Genomic DNA, 18,753 nt, shown 5'->3' with positions numbered 1-18,753 from the left:
CACTACTGTAAATGAAACAGATAAGCCACAAGATTTACTGTATATTGCAGGAAACTATTTAATATCTTGTAATAACCTATCATTTAAAATAATCTGGAAAAATATAACTGAATCACTTCCCTGTACACCTGAAACTAACAAAATATTGTAAATAACTGTACTTTAATAAAAACAAAAGAAGCCCACATGATCCAACTATATGCTGTCTATATGAAACTCACTTGAGACCCAAAGACACAAACAGATTGAAAATGAATAGATGAAAAAAAGATACTCCATGCAAGTAGTGACTGAAAGAGCACAGTGATGACTATACTGATATAAGAATAAATAGATTTTAGATCAAAGTGAAAGTTAAAAAAAGTTACAAAAGATAAAGAAGGATATTATATGTTAATAAAAGTTTCAGTGCAGTAAAAATATGTAATGACTGTGTAGAAAACTTTTAAAAGAAAAATAGGACAAACGCTTCATGATACTGGATTTGGCAGGTGATTTCTTGGATATAACACCAATGGAACAAGTAAGAAAAAAATAGATTGGATTTTATTTAAGTAAAATTTTTTTATACATTTAAAGACAGTATCCACAGTAAAAAGGCAACCTACACAATGGAAGAAAATGTTTGCAAATCATAGATAACGGATTAATACCCAGAATGTATAGAAAACTTCTAAAACTCAACAACAGGTCTTCCTTAGTGGTGTCCAGTGGTTGAGAATCCACCTGCCAGCGCAAGGGATACCAGTTCAGTCCCTGGTCTGGAAAGATCCTGCATGCTGTGCAGCAACTAAGCCTGTGTACGCAACTGCTAACCCTGTGCTGTAGAGACTGTGAGCTGCACCTACTGAAGCCTAGGCACTCTAGGGCCTGCGTTTGACAACAAGAGAAGCCACCGCAGTGAGAGGCCCACGCACCACAACCAGAAAGTAACTCATGCTCAGTGCAGCTAGAGAGAGCCCTCATACGACAGTAAAGACACAGTGTGGCCAAAAAAGAAAATAAAAATTAAAAATATAAAAAATAAAACTCAGCAACAACAAAGCAACCAATTAAAAAATGGGCAACACTCTTGCCACTGTTATTCAACATAATTATGGAAGTCCTAGCCATGGCAGTCAGAGAAGAAAAAGAAATAAAAGGAATTGAGGCTGAAAAAGAAGTAAAACTCTCACTACTTACAGACAACATGATACTATCTGTAGAAAACCCTATAGGTATGATCAGAAAACTACTATAGCTAATCAGTGATTTAGAAAAGTCACAGGATACAAAGTCAATACACAGAAATCCCTTGTATTTCTATATACTAACAATGAAAAATCAGAAAGAGAAATTAAGGAATCAGTCCCATTCACCATTACAATAAAAAGAATAACTAGGAATAAGCCTACCTAATGGCACCCCACTCCAGTACTTTTGCCTAGAAAATCCCATGGACGGAGGAGCCTGGTAGGCTGCAGTCCATGGGGTCGCTAGAGTCGGACACGACTGAGCAACTTCACTTTCACTTTTCACTTTCATGCATTGGAGAAGGAAATGGCAACCCACTCCAGTGTTCTTGCCTGGAGAATCCCAGGGATGGAGGAGCCTGGTGGACTGCCATCTATGGGGTCGCACAGAGTCAGACACGACTGAAGCAACTTAGCAGCAGCAGCAGCAGCAGCAAGGAGACAAAAGAGCAGAAAACTATAAGACACTAATGAAAGAAATCAAAGATAACATGAACAGATGGAGAGATAGACCATGTTCCTGGATTAGAAGAATCAACATTGTGAAAATTACTATATACTACCCAAAGCAATCTACAGATTTGATGCAATGCCTATCAAGTTCTTGCCTGGAGAATTCCATGGACAGACCATGGAGTCGCAAAGAGTCAGACACAACTTGAGTGGCTAACACTTTCACTTTTCACTTTATATCTAATTGCCAATGGTACTTTTCACAGAAATAAAACAAAAAATTTCACAATTCATATGGAAACACAAAGACCCTGAATAGCCAAAGCAATCTTGAGAAAGAAGAACGAAGTTGGAGGAATCAACTTTCCTGACTTCAGACTATACTACAAAGCTACAGTCATCAAGACAGTATGGTACTGGCACAAAAACAGAAATATAGACCAGTGGAGTAAGATAGAAAGCCCTAAGATAAACCCATGTACCTATAGGCACCTTATCTTTGAGAAGGAGGAAAGAATATGCAGTGGAGAAAAGATAGTCTCTTTGGTAAATGGTGCTGGAAAAACTGGACAGCTATAAGTAAAAGAATTAAATTAGAACACTTCCTAACACCATACACAAAGATAAAATAAAAATAGGTTAAAGAGTTAAATATAAAACCAGAACCTATAAAACTGTTAGAGGAAAACATAGAGGAAAACATCACTCTTTTGATATAAATCACAGCAAGATCCTCTATGACCTGCCTCCTGGAGTAATGGAAATTAAAAACAAAAATGGGATATAATTAAACTTAAAAGCTTTTGCACAGCAAAGGAAACCATAAACAAGATGAAAAGACAACGCTCAGTATGGAGAAAATAATTGCAAATGAAGCTACTGACAAAGGATTAATCTCCAAAATACACAAGCAGCTCAGGCAGCTCAATGGCAGGAAAACAAACAATCAAAAGATGGGCAGAAGACTTAAACAGACATTTCTATAAAGAAGATATACAGGTGGCTAATAAACACATGGAAAATGTTCAATATTTCTTATTATTAGAGAAATGCAAATCAAAACCACAAGGAGGTATCATCTCATACTGGTCTGAATAGCCATCATAAAAAAAAAAAAAAAAACTACCAATGGTGAATGCTGGAGAGGATGTGGAGAAAAGGGAACCCTCTTACACTGTTGTTATTTAGCTGCTAAGTCGCGTCTGACCTTTTGCAGCCTCATGGACTTTTGCCTGCCAGGCTTCCCTGTCTGTGGGATTTCCCAGGCAAGTGTACTAGAGTGGGTTGCCATTTCCTTCTCCAGGGATCTTCCCAACCCAGAAATTGAACCTGTATCACTGTCATTGGCAGGCAGATTCTTTAATGCTGAGCCACCAGGGGAAGCCCTGGTAGTACACTGTTTGTGGAAATGTAAATTGATATGGCCACTATGGAGAACAGTATGGAGATTTCTCTAAAAACTAGGAATAAAGCTACCATATGACCCAGAAATCCCACTGCTGGGCATATACTTTGAGAAAACCATAATTCTAAAAGACACATGTACCCCTGTGTTCACTGCAGCCCTGTTTATAATAGCCAGGACAGAGAGGCAGCCTAGATGTCCATCAACAGACAAATGGATAAAGAAATTGTGGTACATAGATATACTGCTGCTGCTACTGGTGCTAAGTCACTTCAGTCGTGTCCGACTCTGTGCAACCCCATAGACGGCAGCCCACCAGGCTCCCCCGTCCCTGGGATTCTCCAGGCAAGAACACTGGAGTGGGTTGCCATTTCCTTCTCCAATGCATGAAAGTGAAAAGTAAAAGTAAAGTTGCTCAGTCGTGTCCGACTCCTAGCGACCCCATGGACCGCAGCCTACCAGGCTCCTCTGTCCATGGGATTCTCCAGGCAAGAGTACTGGAGTGGAGTGCCATTGCCTTCTCCACATAGATATACAATGGAATATTATTCAGCCATAAAAAAGAACACATCTGAGTCACTTAGTGAGGTGGATGAACCTACAGCCCATTATAGAGAGTTAAATAAGTCAGAAAGAGAAAAACAAATATCATATATTAACACATATATATGGAATCTAGAAAAATGGTATTGATGAACCTGTTTGCAGGGCAGCAATGGAAATGCAAACAGAGAGAACAGACTTGTGGACACAGTGGAGGAAGAAGAGGCTGGGATGAATTGAGAGAGCAGCATTGAAACATACACATTTCCATATGTAAAATAGCAGAAATTTGCCGTATGACGCAGGGAGCTCAACCTGGTGCTCTATGACGACGTTGAGGTGTAGGATGGAATGGGAGGAAGAGGGAGGTTCAAGAGGGAGGGGACATATGTATACCCATGGCTGACTCATGTTGATGTATGGCAGAAGCCACCACAACATTGTAAAGCAGTTATCCCCCAATTAAAAATGAATAATTTTTTTAAATGAGCAAAAAGCCTTGAATAGACATTTCTCCAAAAAAGATATACAAATACCCAACCAGCACATGAAAAAATATTCAATATCACTAATCACTAGGGAAATGCAAATTAACAGTACAGTGATAACTACTTCACACCCATTAGAATGGATGCTTCAAGAACAACAACATAAAAAAACCACCCAGATAATAGCAAGTGTTGTCAAGGATATGGAGAAATTAGAACCCTTGTGCACTGTTGGTGGGAATGTAAGATGGTACAGCCAATGAGGAAGACAGTATGATAGTTCCCTCAAAAAATTAAAAATAGAATTACTATTTGTTGATATATAATCCAGCAGTTCCACTTTGGGTATATACCCAAAAGAATTAAAAGCAGAGATATTTATTCAACTGTATTCAAAGCATTATTCACAGTAGTTAAAATATAAAACAACCCAGCTGTCCGTTTACTGATAAATGGATAAACAAAATGTGGTATATATACATACAGTGGGTTTTCATGCAGCCTTAAAAAGAAATTCTGCAGTATGCTACAACATGGATGTGCTGAGTGAAATAAGTCACAAAAAGACAAATACCACATGATTTCACTCATATGAGGTTCTTAGAGTAGTCAGAATCATAGAGACAGAAAATATCAAGGTGGGTGCCAGAGAGTGGGGAGGGGAAAATGAGGAGTTACTTTTTAATGGGTATAGAGTTACATTTCTACAAGAGTAAGAGTTATGGGGGGGTGGGTGGTGGTGATGGGTGCACAATAATATGAATGTATTTAATACCACAGAACTGTACAGGTAAAACAGCTTATATGGTAAATTTTATGTCATGTGTATTTTAATCACAATTAAAAAAAAAAAACAAGAGGAGGAGGAAAGATTTACACTTCCTGCTTTACTGTGATACTACGGAATCCCTTAGAAGTTGAGATGACCAGGACTTTCTAAGTACATTGAAACCTGAAGTAAGATTATATTTCTCAGTCCCATAGTAAGTAACATTCATAAATTAAAGTAAAAATAAAATACTATTTTTATTCAGTTATAAAACTCACAAGAAATTATATTGCCATTCCCTTTTCTACACTGCCCAGTCCCTGGTTGGAGTTGGCCTGTATGACCTTTGGAGCTCTTTTCCTTTCTGCTGTGATTTATTAGGCACCTGTAACTTACTTGGCAAAAAACACTACCCATGGGGCTCATGATTTTTCACATTTGTCACAAACAGGAGGAGGGAACAGGAACAAAAATAAAAATGAGTGATCAGGTGTGGCTTAGCATTTAAAACTTTGCATCATTCGTCTGTATGTTATGAATAATGCGTTAGTGTTAATCCCAGATCCTAACAGTGAAGATCTAGCAATTCAGTGTTGACAATAGGTTTGAATATTCTTTTTCCAAATGCCAGCTGGTTTGTCAGTTTGATTGTAATGTACCTTTTCCTCTTGTCAGATACTCCAGGGCAAACATTGTAAAGGGAGGAATCCAGTTCTTGACATGGCTTGACTTCTGTGTGTGTTGCTGATATTCTGCCCAATAAAATTCAAGTAATTGGGATCCTAAAAGAAAATGCTTAAAAGGATGTGGTTAAAACTACCACTGGTGGTTTGGGGAGTGAAGAAGGAAAAGGTTGATGTTGATGAATTGATATTTTTCTGCACAGAGCATTTTGGTTGGTAGTAAAGTTCAGTGAGGCCTTCCCAGGTGGCTCAGTTGATAAAGAATCTGCTTGCAATGCAGGAGACCCAGGTTCAATCCCTCGGTGGTGAAATCCCCTGGAGAAGGAAATGGCAACACACTCCAGTATTTTTGCTTGGAAAATCCCATGAACAGAGGAGCCTGGTGGGCTACAGTCCATAGGGTCACAAAGAGTTGGACATGACTTTGCAGCTACATCAACCAAAATTCAGTGATGGAATCAGATACCCAAAGACAGTAAATTGATCCGCAAGCCATGGCTTGAATGCCCTTTCATACAACAACAATATAACTGCAGTTATTGAAAGTGTCCAAAGTGCCTTTCTATAATAAAGGGAACCTGGTGTCTAACAAGATAGGGGGATACATTGATTCTCATTTATTTGCTTAGTGAAATATACTTTGGAAATGGAGATGGAAAGGGAGCAGATCATTCTGAAAGTGTACCTGTTAAAGGTCTTAGAATCTAAAGGTGATAAAAGCTTTTCAACAATTATACCACTATATAAAACTTGACCTAATCACTGTGTGGATCACAATAAACTGTGGAAAATTCTGAACGAGATGGGAATACCAGACCACCTGACCTGCCTCTTGAGAAATCTATATGCAGGTCAGGAAGCAACAGTTAGAACCGGACATGGAACAACAGACTGGTTCCAAATAGGAAAAGGAGTACGTCAAGGCTGTATATTGTCACCGTGCTTATTTAACTTATATACAGAGTACATCATGAGAAACGCTGGGCTGGAAGAAGCACAAGCTGGAATCAAGATTGCCGGGAGAAATATCAATAACCTCAGATATGCAGATGACACCACCCTTATGGCAGAAAGTGAAGAGGAAGTAAAAAGCCTCTTGATGAAAGTGAAAGAGGAGAGTGAAAAAGTTGGCTTAAAGCTCAACATTCAGAAAACAAAGATCATGGCAAATGGTCCATCACTTCATGGGAAATAGATGGGGAAACAGTGTCAGACTTTATTTTCCTGGGCTCCAAAATCACTGTAGATGGTGATTGCAGCCATGAAATTAAGACACTTACTCCTTGGAAGGAAAGTTAGGACCAACCTAGACAGCATATTAAAAAGCAGAGACATTATTTTGTCAACAAAGGTTCGTCTAGTCAAGGGTATGGTTTTTCCAGTGGTCATGTATAGATGTGAGAATTGGACTGTGAAGAAAGCTGAGCGCCAAAGAATTGATGCTTTTGAACTGTGGTGTTAGAGAAGACTCTTGAGAGTCCCTTGGACTGCAAGGAGATCCAGCCAGTCCATCCTAAAGGAGATCAGTCCTGGGTGTTCACTGGAAGGACTGATGTTGAAGCTGAAACTCCAATACTTTGGCCACCTCATGCGAAGAGTTGACTCATTGGAAAAGACTCTGATGCTGGGAGGGATTGGGGGCAGGAGGAGAAGGGGACGAGAGAAGATGAAATGGCTGGATGGCATCACCGACTCAATGGACGTGAGTCTGAGTGAACTCTGGGAGTTGGTGATGGACAGGGAGGCCTGGCGTGCTGCAATTCATGGGGTCACAAAGAGTCGGACACGACTGAGCGACTTAACTGAATCACTGGAAAAGGAATTTATTGAGTACCCATTGTGTGCTCTCTGCCAAGTTAAGCCCCAAGATGGGGTTGGTTGGGAGAGTAAAGAATAAGTATGGGGAATTCCCTGGTGGTCCAGTGGTCAGAATTCAGCACCATCACTGCTGGGGCCTGGTTCAGTCCCTGGTTGGGGAACTGAGATTCTGAAAGCCACTTGGCACGACCAAAAAAAAAGTAAGTGTAGGATACACTTTTAACTGTCTGGTAGTTTATAGTCCACTTTAAAGGATAAAAACAGTGAGACCATGTAGACTAGAATTCTAAATTATATGGAGCAGATTGTTCAAAGTGCCATACAAGTTCAGGGAAGTTAGACTACTGAAGGTTAGAATCATTAGAGAAACTTTCAAAAAGCAGTTGGGTTTCAGCTGAGCCTTGGAAGGTTATAGTATTTAGATAAACTGAGGCCAGAGAGGAAGGCATGTCTGAGAGTAGAGGGATTGTGTGTAGGCACAAAATTGAAAACAAGTGCATTTTGCAGATCAGGAGAGACTCACCTGGATAGAAAGCACTAAGGGAAGAACAGGAGAAAATAGTTATAAAAATAAAAGAGGCCCAGAAAACGAATACATTTTACGTTCCTTTAAAATCTCCTTTGGGAACAATTGCAGCCCCCTCACCCTCAGAGTCGAGAAATTCTTCTCAGTGATTTAAATCCCTTTTGCTGTTGTTTTGACCTTTTCATGTTGTCTTAATTTTTGAAATTCTATTTGTTTCTTATTCTAAGCTCCTCCCATTAGGGTATTCTTGGTCCTCACTGGGCCCAGCCTTTAGTCCTATAGGAAAGATCTAATATTTATAATAATATCAACTCCCCTTTTGAATATTGATAATGAAAATGCTCGCACCATTGTACACATGAATAAGAGTTTTCTAAGTTGGGGGTGCTTTGTCGCCCTTAATGTGATATGCTAGTTGGCATCTATTCAACAAATGTTTATTAAGCATCCACTGTGCGCAGGTACTGTTCAAAGTGCTCGTGGTACTTCCATAAACGAATGAGGATTCTTGCACTTGAGGGGCTTGTATTCTATCAGATGGCTTCTCTGCCAGGCCAACTATCAAATAATATCTCTCCTCTAAAAATTCTTTCTTTTTTCAATGGACTAATTTAGTCATCTGCCAAAATCTTCTCTTTAAGATACTCAAACAGCCTTTTCCAAGCAGAAAATGTCTCAGTCCACAGACAGAAGGATTTTCTTTAGGTACAGTTTGGTGGATTTTTTCCCCCTCCTTTCAGTTTATATCCTTCATTCCCCTGACAACATTTTTCTCTTAGAATATTTTGGGAAGAAGTTTCCTGTTCTTATTTTTCCTCTATAAATTACCTTGCTCACACATGCAGCCTAGGAGCTGCTGCTGCTGCTGTGGTTGTATTTATTTGTTGAACAATCCTGTGCTTTGAAATGATTCATTCAAGAGCCATGAAGCATTCAAAGCAGGATGTGTGACTCATTTCATAAACAGCAGCATCTTGAAGTAGAAAGCAGGAACCTAAGATTAACTAAGGTACAAATGAAAGTTATGTTGGATTGAGGTGTGTGTGTTTAGTCCCTTCCCTTCTCCCTTTCCCCACTTTCCCAAACCTAAATGATATCTTGCATTGGGAATAGAAGTTCTCCAGTGAGGGTGAGAAGCGTAAGACTGTTGGAGATCTCCCAGTTTGTTCTTTCAGAATACGTGATCAGTTGAAGTGATTAAATAGTGTTTTTGAAAAGGTCAGCTATTCCTTCCACCCTGCTCAGCACCAATATCACTATATTCTAGAGCTTTCTACCTATAGTTATCAGTTTTCTCCTGCTTTTTCAAACTATTTTCTTTCATCAGGATATGCTTGAGTGTAGATATTATAATAAAAGAAAGCTATTTTGTTCATGAAGTGCTGCCAAACCCACAAACTTTGGAGAAGAGTATAGTTAGGTTTCAGCGTAAGTGATTTTTCAGACTATCGTAAGTAGAAACTCAGTTCCCTGATAGTTTAGGCATCCAGGACTCATTTCCTAGTAACTAAAGAGTTCTGATTTGTCTCCTTCCCCCAGTCTACTCTTCTAAAACAAGGAAAGGGACGTGAATTAATCATAGGTCAGGATATAAGAGCATTTTAAAATGTGAGGCAAATCCACATGGAAACTGGAGCTGTGGTGGCCAAAAACAACATTTCAGGAATGAATTTGGCTAAGGGTGGAGCGCATATTGCACAGAAATTTCATTGGTCACAAAAATTTACCAAGGACTTAGCTTAAAACTACTACATTTCTAATGCCCATATGCTTACGCCTGGCTCAAAGTCAATAGACAAAAATTTATCTTTAGTTTGGGCTAAGCTCTCATTTGCCCTGAGCCTTCTCTTCAATTCTGTTTAGCGGTGCTGTTTCAACAAGTGTCTGGGAAACTTGTCTTAACGGGATTAGGGAAAAAACTCTCTCTGCATTGACTCATTTAGAATTACTCTACAAAGAAAAACTAATTTTTAAATATACCTGTCTACCTTAAGATTTAAAAAGGGAAAGAGGGGAGAGCTAACTGAATATATGCTGTGTGCCAGGTACTAAGTTTTATATAACTATTTATATGACTATTTAATTTAAAAGCTTAAGAAAAGTGGGGTATGAGAGTTCCTTCTGGGGTGCCTGAAATGTTTTATATCTTGACCTGGGTTGTGATTACACCAGCGTAGGCTTCCCTGTGGCTCAGACAGTAAAGAATCTGCCTGCAATGTGGGAAACCTGGGTTCAATCCCTGGGTCGGGAAGATCCCCTGGAGAAGGGAATGGCAACCCACTGTAGTATTCTTGCCTGGAGAATTCCATGGACAGAGGAGCCTGACACAGTACAGTCCATGGGATCCCAAAGAGTCAGGCACAGCTGAGCAACTAACGCTTTCACTTTATTTCTTTTCATACTTATATAAAAATTCATTGAGCTCTACACTTGAGATTTTTGCAGTTTATATACATTATACATCAACTTTTTAAAAACTTAAGGCTTCATTCACTGACATGTAATTCCTGATTTCCAGTTCCCACTGTGCTTATTCTTCAGGCCATTCCTAACTTTTTACTTCGTTCTGTTTATTTAGTCCATTTGCTAGCAGGTGGGAGTCCAGTTTCTTATTACAGGAGACTGGGTGAGAATGAAACCTCCTAGAAATGGAAAGTATTTTTTACCAAAACTGTACCTTCTGTGCCCATTCTGATACTAATATCACTTTTCCGATTGACTTCCTCATAGTCCTGTAGTCTATTTTATGCTTTTTAAACTAAAAAAATTTCCTTTCTTGATATTTTTTTTCCCTCTGTTGAGGAGTGAAAATCCAAAATAGCCAAAAAGGAAATAGCCGATTTGCTTTTTTGGTGTTACCTCTTTGCTACTAACAAGGCAGTGCATGACAACTGCATTTAGTCTGTTCTTCTCCCAATTACAGTGCCTTCTGTCTCATCTTCCTAATTTCCCTCTCCTAAGTATTTGCAGATTGGCAGTACATCAGCCATTTTCTGAAATGAGGTTGCGAGTTTTCTGCCTGTGTTTTTCTCCTTCCAAGTTTCATATCCAAAAACATGTGTTGGCAGTTCGGCAAAGGAAACTAAAAAACAGCCTTTTTGTTTGTTTGTTTTTTCTTTTCCCTGTTATCTTGAAGCAGAATTTCTCAGCAGAGACACAAATGACATTTGGGGTCAGATAATTTTGTTTTTATTTTGGAGAGCTGTCCAGTGCATCTCCCAGGCCTCTGCCCTCTATAGTTCAGTAGCATTCCCTAGGTTGTAATAAGCAAATGTTACATTGCCAAGTGTCCCCTGGGGGGCAGAGTTGCCCCTAATTGAGAACCACTACCATAGAGTGTAAACTGTATTTAGAGAAAGTGTTTGAGGGGAAAGAATCAGGTTTGGGGACTTCACTAGCAGTCCAGTGGTTAGGGCTCCGTGCTTCCACTGCAGGGGACGTGGGTTCCATCCCTGGTAGGGGAACTAAAATCCCACAAGCTGTGCGGTAAGGCCAAAAAAGTTAATTTGGAGGAAAAAAACAAAAAAATCAAGTGTGGCATATGATTAAAATTCCCATTGGATCTTCAGGCATGTTATCTAGATCAGAGCTCTCCAAAAGAAATATATTGCAAGTCACAAAATGCAAGCTACATAAGTAGCATTGAATTTCCTAGTAGCCACATTAAAAAGTAAAAATAAACAAGTGACATTAATTTTAATATATTTTATTTAAGCAAATATATTCAAAATATCATTTCAACATAGAATCAAAATAAAATTGAGATATTTTATGTTCTCTCTTTCATTTTTCATACTAAGTCTTCAAAATCCAGTCTGTGTTTTGACTTAGTACGTGCGTGAGTGGGTGCTAAGTCTCTTTAGTCGTGTCCAGCTCTTTGCGACCCTATGGACCGTAGCCCGCCAGGCTCCCTCTGTCCATGGAATTCTAAAGGCAAGAATACTGGAGTGGGTTTCCATGTCTCTTCCAAGACCTTCCTGACCCAGGGATGGAACCCATGTCTCCTGCATTGCAGGCAGACTCCTCACCCACTGACCCAGGGATGGAACCCATGTCTCCGATGTCTCCTGCATCGCAGGCAGACTCCTCACCCGCTGCGCCACCTGGGAAGCCTTGTGTGCACAGTGCAGGACAGCACACCTCAGTTTGGCCCAGCCACGTTTCAAGTGCATTGGATAGGGCGAATCTAAGTCATCTTGGGCTCTAGCTATGGTGCAAATTAGCACATAATACTTTCCCTCTCCCATTTATGCCAAGAAGCTGTCCTGATTCATTTATTTGGGCAAATAAGACTCTCAACTCTTTAACTTTATTGTGTTACTATTTACATCTTCTCCCAAGGCATATAAACTGCCTTTGTGATCCAGTATAACTTAAATTCTTCAGTCCAATTTTGAATAATATCAACCCTCAGTTGTCTTGGAATGGTTAATATCTATACATTTATTGAAAAGTATCATTTTTTACTCTACAACCAGAGTGAATATTCCCCTAAGTTGAGTGGCTCTTTGCCAAAACCTTAGGAATAGGTAAGAGCAAAGAACAAAGGAAGACTCACTAACTGTATTAACAAATGAGAGAGCTGGATTTTTAAATGGGCAATAATTCAAAAAGGAGATCTTTTTAAGAAGCGTCTCTACCCATTTTATTTAATTCAATAGAATAATCTATTTTTAATAAGGTCAAATTTTTATCACTTAATAATTTTAGACTTTTTAATTGAGAAATTGCTTTTAAAGGTATGGTTTCCTAAGCATGTTGTTCAAGATTCACCTAGAAGCTTCCCTCATAGCTCAGTCAGAGAATCTGCGTGCAGTGCAGGAGACCCGGGTTCAATCCTTGGATCAGGAAGACCCTCTGGAGAAGGAAATGGCTACCCACTCCAGTATTCTTGCCTGGAAAATCCCATGGACAGAGAAGCCTGGTGGGCTTCAGTCTATGGGGTCGCAAAGAGCCAGGCACAACTGAGTGACTAACACTTCACAGAGAATTCTTGAGTTAACTCTTAAATATAACAAGAGAGAATATAAGGAACAATGAAAATAATAGCCAAATTGACATTCGCTTTGATTAAAAAAAAAAAAAAGTTTAGGACTTCCCTGGTGGTGCAGCAAACAGGAATATACCTGCCAATGCCGGGAACATGGGTTCAATCCCTGGTCCGGGAAAATGCCACATGTCATGGAGCAACTAAGCCCCCGCATGACAGCTGCTGAGCTGGTGCTCTGGGACCCTCAAGCCATATCTCTAACGAACCCCTGGGCCACAACTACTGACACGCGTGTGCCTGAGGCCTGTGCTCCACAGCTAGAGAGTAGCCCCTACCCTCCGCAACTAGAGAAAGCCCGTGTGCAGCAACAAACACCAACACAACTGGAAATTTAAAAAACCTCGACACTCTCTCACTAAAAAAAAAAAACTTTAGTAAACTTTTATTCTCTTTCTTATTGTGGCAGGGAGAGGTGACTGGAGACAAACCATGCCAGTGCCCTGCTTCTTAAGCTCCTCCTCCTGCCATTTTCGCTCCTCCTCTGAAGCATACTATGATTTAGTTCAGAAGGATTCTTAGTTTTTGTAGTGTCGTAACCCACAGTGGCAGTTTGATGAAGCCTATGAACCCCTCCTCAGAATAATATTTTTAAATCAGTAAAATAAAAGACATAGGATTACAAAGTGATTATTTTTATATACAGTTATCAAAATATTTTTAAAATATTTGATAATACATGTGCTTTTTTACACATAATACTGTCTGTAGGTTCTAGTGGTAGGTCTGGTGACTATCATAATTTTGAAATAGTGATGAGTAGAAAGGCTATTCTGAGATACTTATAACAACTGTAATGTAATATGAGAATATGTGCAATTTCTTTGATGAATTAGGAATGCTAAATTTCAGAGTTTAGTGAAAATGCAAATGTAATTTTTTTCCTATGATCACAGTTTTCAAAACCCTATGAGATGCTGATGGGTGGGAGATCCCTTTAGTCATGTTCAGTTCTCTTCAGACACCAGCTATTGGTTTGGAAAAATAAACCACTGAAAGGGGAATAGGGTGATGTGAAGGGAGTGGGGTTGTGTAGCAGAGAGGAACAAGAACTAGAGAACAAACAGATCACAACTATGCAGAAAAGTTGTAACAAGAAGGGGAGTTGCCTTTTAAAATACTAAATGATCCTAACTAGAGCAAAGCCTGGAGATTTAAAATCTTTCTCCAAGCTAGACTTCTGATAGTAGAAAAGGACTTTTTGCTTGAAAGTCATCCTTGTGTATTCTAGAACATTGTGCCACATTTTTTAAACTACCTACAGAAAATTTCCTTGAAGTACCTATAAATGTATTTTTGAAAAAAGATTGTCATAACATCACCAGTACATTTTGAAAACATATACCCTAATCCGCTACCCTTCCTGTCCCTGTAAAGTGATTGTTTTTCCTCTTTCGTAGACTAGTTCTGCTCATTTCCTTTTACCAAATACCCAGCAATCCCAAACCCTCTGCACTGATTTGTTTAACCTAGAAATGTCATACCCATGGTTAAAAGACTATTCCCCCCCTTTCCCACTCTCTCCATCCTTTCCTTAGGGAAAAATCTGTGACTGAAAAAGTTGATGCCTATGATAATAATCAATGTCTACGTTGCCTAAAGTTAGCCAACAATGGAGAAAACTAAAGTTCTTGGCTAAATATGCACACACTCTATTCAGTTTTGTCCAGGATCCACTGGAAACAACGAAGGCAGTCTTCTTTTGATTCTTTTACTTCTTGATTCTTAATATGTTTAATTGAAAATTCCCTTTACCCTTCAGGCTTGTAGGCCTAGCCTGGAAGGATTTTAGGTCTTAAGCTTCAGTTATGATAGAGCTTAGAGAAAATGTGGGGAAAGCTACTTTTAGGTAAAATAAAGAAATTTTAAAAGTTCAGTTTTGCTTTCTTGCCTAGATAGGTGCTAGGATGGAGCCAACTCCTGACTGGTTTGAAGTCAAGAAGAGCTGTGGATAGAGAGCCAAAGGACGAGTTTTGGTGGGAAATGTGTATCTATCTAATGAGAGTGAAAAAAGAGGACTAACCAATCATTATTTTTAGAAACAAAAAGACGAATAGAACCATGTTTCAGAGCCTGGCTAGTGAAAGAGCTGTGGAAAACTGCGGCATCCAAGCTGTTACTGCGTTGCAGGCATGTTTTAATGAAGGAACATGGCCAGGCAGCCTCAAAGGGAATTTTGAGGGTATCATTCTTTTGAATTACTGCTGTTCATCTGTTCTATTCATCACCCCCTTCTAAAGAAAGGGGGGGAGCATAAATTACTGTCCAATAACCCTGTCTCACTTAGTCATAAACTGAGGCAGACCTAGCCTCACATTTTCATTGTCCTTTCACCAAACCCCTAAATAAATAAAATTTCCATACCATCTCCTTTTTCTCTTTCCTCATCCTGCCTACAGGCTTCCCCCTACCCTAAAAAAAAAATTTTTTTTTTTTTGCTTGCATTTTTATTCTACCATTATGTAGTCAACAGCATTGCACTGGCCCCCTTTATGGCTGATGGAGCCCAGGCGGGCTGCCCGATGAAGGGAGACAGCATTTGGCCGATGGGGCTGGTGTGTGCCATTACTTCTGGCCAATGGGCCTCTGTCCTCTACAGCTCCATCCTGGCTCATTAAAACCCTCAGCCAAATAGCTGGGCAGGCGCCTGCTGCAGCACTGTAGGGGCCAGGAAGTTAAATGGTTCTCCTAATCCTGCATAATTTATCTCTCTGTTAGGCCCCTCATAAATAGTCCAGTTCAGCCCTACCATGGAGAGCTTCATTCTGAATTTCCTATATTTTCGTGATGACCAACCAGTACCCAGCCTTTCCCTTCTCCTTTCTTTATTATCATTATTAAACATTATTTTTCCCTTGCTTGCTACGAGCTAGCCTTAATGTTTTTTTCATTTGGAACCTCCTGCCTGGATCCCACTTCGCCAACAATCTGTCCATTTCTCTCATTTGGACCTGGTAGTACAGAGCAGTTGGTGCTACGGTCTTCCCCTTCCCCTCTCCTCCAGATTTCTAGTGCTTCATTTTCTCCTTTCCTATTTTCTCTTTTTGAATCCATCTCCTCTCCTTTTCCATCATTTCCATTTTTTTCTTCCTTCCCATTCCCTCTCCAGTCCCTCTTTCCAGGGACCAACCTTACTGTAGGATGTTTGGTAGGACATTTTTAAAAGGGGACTGAGTCACTTCTTTTTTTTTCACATCTCTGTTTCTGTTTCGTTTCAGAGATTTACAAACGAGGACCACCTGGCAGTTCATAAACACAAGCATGAGATGACATTGAAATTTGGCCCAGCCCGAACTGACTCAGTCATCATCGCAGGTATTTGCTGCCCCAGAAGCCACGTGCCTTGATATCACCAGACAGTTAAGATTAATACCAGGGACCAGATGTACCGGGAGCTGTACTCCCCTTCTCCCATTAAGAGCCCTTATGTGATCTGCATTTAATCAGGAGAAAGGAACACTAAAAGCTCCCAAGTTTCTATTGTGCCCTCCACTCTCTCAGTTTTTAATACAAGATTGGGTTCTGCGGTTTTTGAGGTGGGTGTGTTGAGGTTTTTGTCTTAGCTGTTTTCAGTCTATTCCCTCCTTGCCACCTTTTTATTAAGAGTTTGGAAGATTTGCAGACAAAAGATGCCTTTGACATTTTTCCCTACCCACAGCAAAGGGGTGAACAAAAGAGAGCAAGGAAGTTGGCCTGGCCTGGCTGCTTCTCTTCCACTGGGTGTCAGTTTCCCCCCAAGCAGGCAGGTTGTCGGTTCGTAAATTCAACTTCCCTTATGACCACTGAGGGCAAACAGTGGGCTTTTCTAGGGCAGTTGGGCGACTGGAACCTCTCACCGGTTGCTCTAGATACTGTTTTGCTTGCCTGTGCCATTCTCAAGGGAGCATTCTTAGCAACTCCTCTCAAACACTGCAGCAGTTCTCTCATGCTGTTTTCAGCTAGACAGGCAGACAAAGTGGGCTCTTTCTTTTGTTACCACAAGGGGTTCTGATTTAGCCTGAGTTAAGCAAGCTTACCTCCATGTTTAACCAGTGGAGAATTTAATGATGATTATTGTATAGTATCAGTTAATAATTCAGGTAAGGCACAATTTCTCTAAGTGTGCATGTGTTCAGTCATGTCTGACTCTGCAACCGCATGGACTGTAGCCCGCCAGACTCCTCTGTCCATGGAATTTTCCAGGCAAGAATACTGGAGTGGATTGCCATTTCCACCTCCAGGGGATCTTCCCAACGTGGGGATCAAACCCACATCTCCTACATTGGCAGGTGGATTATTTACCTCTGCATCACCTGGAAAGCCCAATCTCTCTAAGTACTACCAGCCAAAGTGCTGCTTGAGACACAGAGGAGAAAAGAGAGAACCTCCTCCCATAGTTCTGTACATGAAGGAAGGGGCTTGCCCTACAGATCTCCTGTACCTTATTATTTGTTGAATATCTACTGTGTGTACCAGGCACTTTGCTGGGAGCTTGTGGATTGTAATTCCTGGAAAAAGACTTAAGTTGGGGACATTGTCATTAGTGATCCTTAAGAAAGCCTGGGGAAGGTCCTTGGAAGAGTGGAGAGGGCATAAACATGTATGTAGGCAACACATACTTAAATTTATTGTTGGGGCATGTATATATGGAAAAAATTTTAGTATTTTTAAGTCAAGTATAAGTGAATAATACAAACAGCATCAGTACTCAGAGAATTATTATTAAGTGAAATTGATCGAAGAAGTTTATGCAGCAGGTAAATTTGAGGCTCTTGAAAGTCCCTTGGACAGCAAGGAGATCAAACCAGTCAATCCTCAAGGACATCAACCCTGAATATTCATTGGAAGGGCTGATGGTGAAGCTGAAGGTCCAAAACTTTGGCTACCTGGTACAAAGAACCGACTCATTGGAAAATAAGACCCTGATGCTGGGAAAGATTGAGGGCAGGAGGAGAACGGGGCGACAGAGGATGAGATGGTTGGATGGCATCACCAACTCAATGGACATGAATTTGACAAACTCCAAGAGATAGTGAAGGACAAGGAAGCCCAGCATGCTACAGTCCATGGGGTTGCAAAGAGTTGGACACAACTTAATGACTGAACACACACACCAAATTTGGGGCAGAGTTATCAAGCTGGAGAGGTTATTCCAAATGTGTGGAAATGCCTATGCCACCCTCCATGAGTGGGGAGAGAAAATGACACAGGACAGTCCCAAAGAGATAAACTGTTTTCCTGTTATTCTTTGCCTTCTGTTTCAGGGCATTCATCCCACTGCCCATTTCAGCTCTCCTATCTAGTCTGGTGATTCTCATATCTCCAAATTAAGACCTGGTACCTCACATGTATTTCAGCCCCTACTGAACACTTACTTGGCTATCTTTCTGTTTTCAGATATTCATGTCAGTGACTGTCAGTTAAGGAATTCCTTGTCCTCAAAACCAGCTCCTCCGCTTTGATATTCAGTGATATCAATATTCTCACAATCTTGTATCGTTTTATTCTTTCTTCACTTCTGACTGTTGTGTTCCTTTCTGTGCTTCCTGCCATCCACCATCAGTGTGCTTGAATCCCTCCATAGTCTTCTAGCTGGCCTCCTTGACTGGTCTCTCATTCTAATCCATCTTGCATTCTGTTGAAAAGCCAGACTTACTGAAATTCTTGTCCTCTGCTCAAAATCTGTCATTATCTTCCTATTTTCTCTTACTTTAAGGCTATTTTTATTTGGGTTTTCAAGCTTTCTATAACCTTGCCCTGCGGTATTTACCCATCTTTAAATGCAACTTATGTCCCTAACATGACTGTCT

The 18,753-nt window shown here is 40.2% G+C and overlaps 1 protein-coding gene across 5 annotated transcripts in view; it reads left to right on the top strand.

Annotated features, from left to right (window-relative positions):
- The window catches only part of LOC102278457 (cyclic AMP-dependent transcription factor ATF-7), a 98,956-nt gene that overhangs the window by 48,608 nt on the left and 31,595 nt on the right, over positions 1-18,753 (top strand). For all 5 annotated transcript variants that reach the window (XR_011464244.1, XM_005902112.2, XM_070370869.1 and 2 more), the window contains one exon: positions 16,183-16,279. Coding sequence is in view for 4 of the 5 variants with exons in the window: in XM_005902112.2 (XP_005902174.1) it covers positions 16,183-16,279 (97 nt within the window). In the remaining variant the exon portion in view is untranslated. The remainder of the gene's footprint in view (positions 1-16,182; positions 16,280-18,753) is intronic.

The sequence above is a fragment of the Bos mutus genome, chromosome 5 (genome assembly GCF_027580195.1).
Source record: "Bos mutus isolate GX-2022 chromosome 5, NWIPB_WYAK_1.1, whole genome shotgun sequence".
In the NCBI taxonomy this organism is placed as follows: Eukaryota; Metazoa; Chordata; class Mammalia; order Artiodactyla; family Bovidae; genus Bos; species Bos mutus.
Note: the sequence above shows the minus strand (reverse complement) of the source record. Positions and strands in the feature narration are given on the sequence as shown.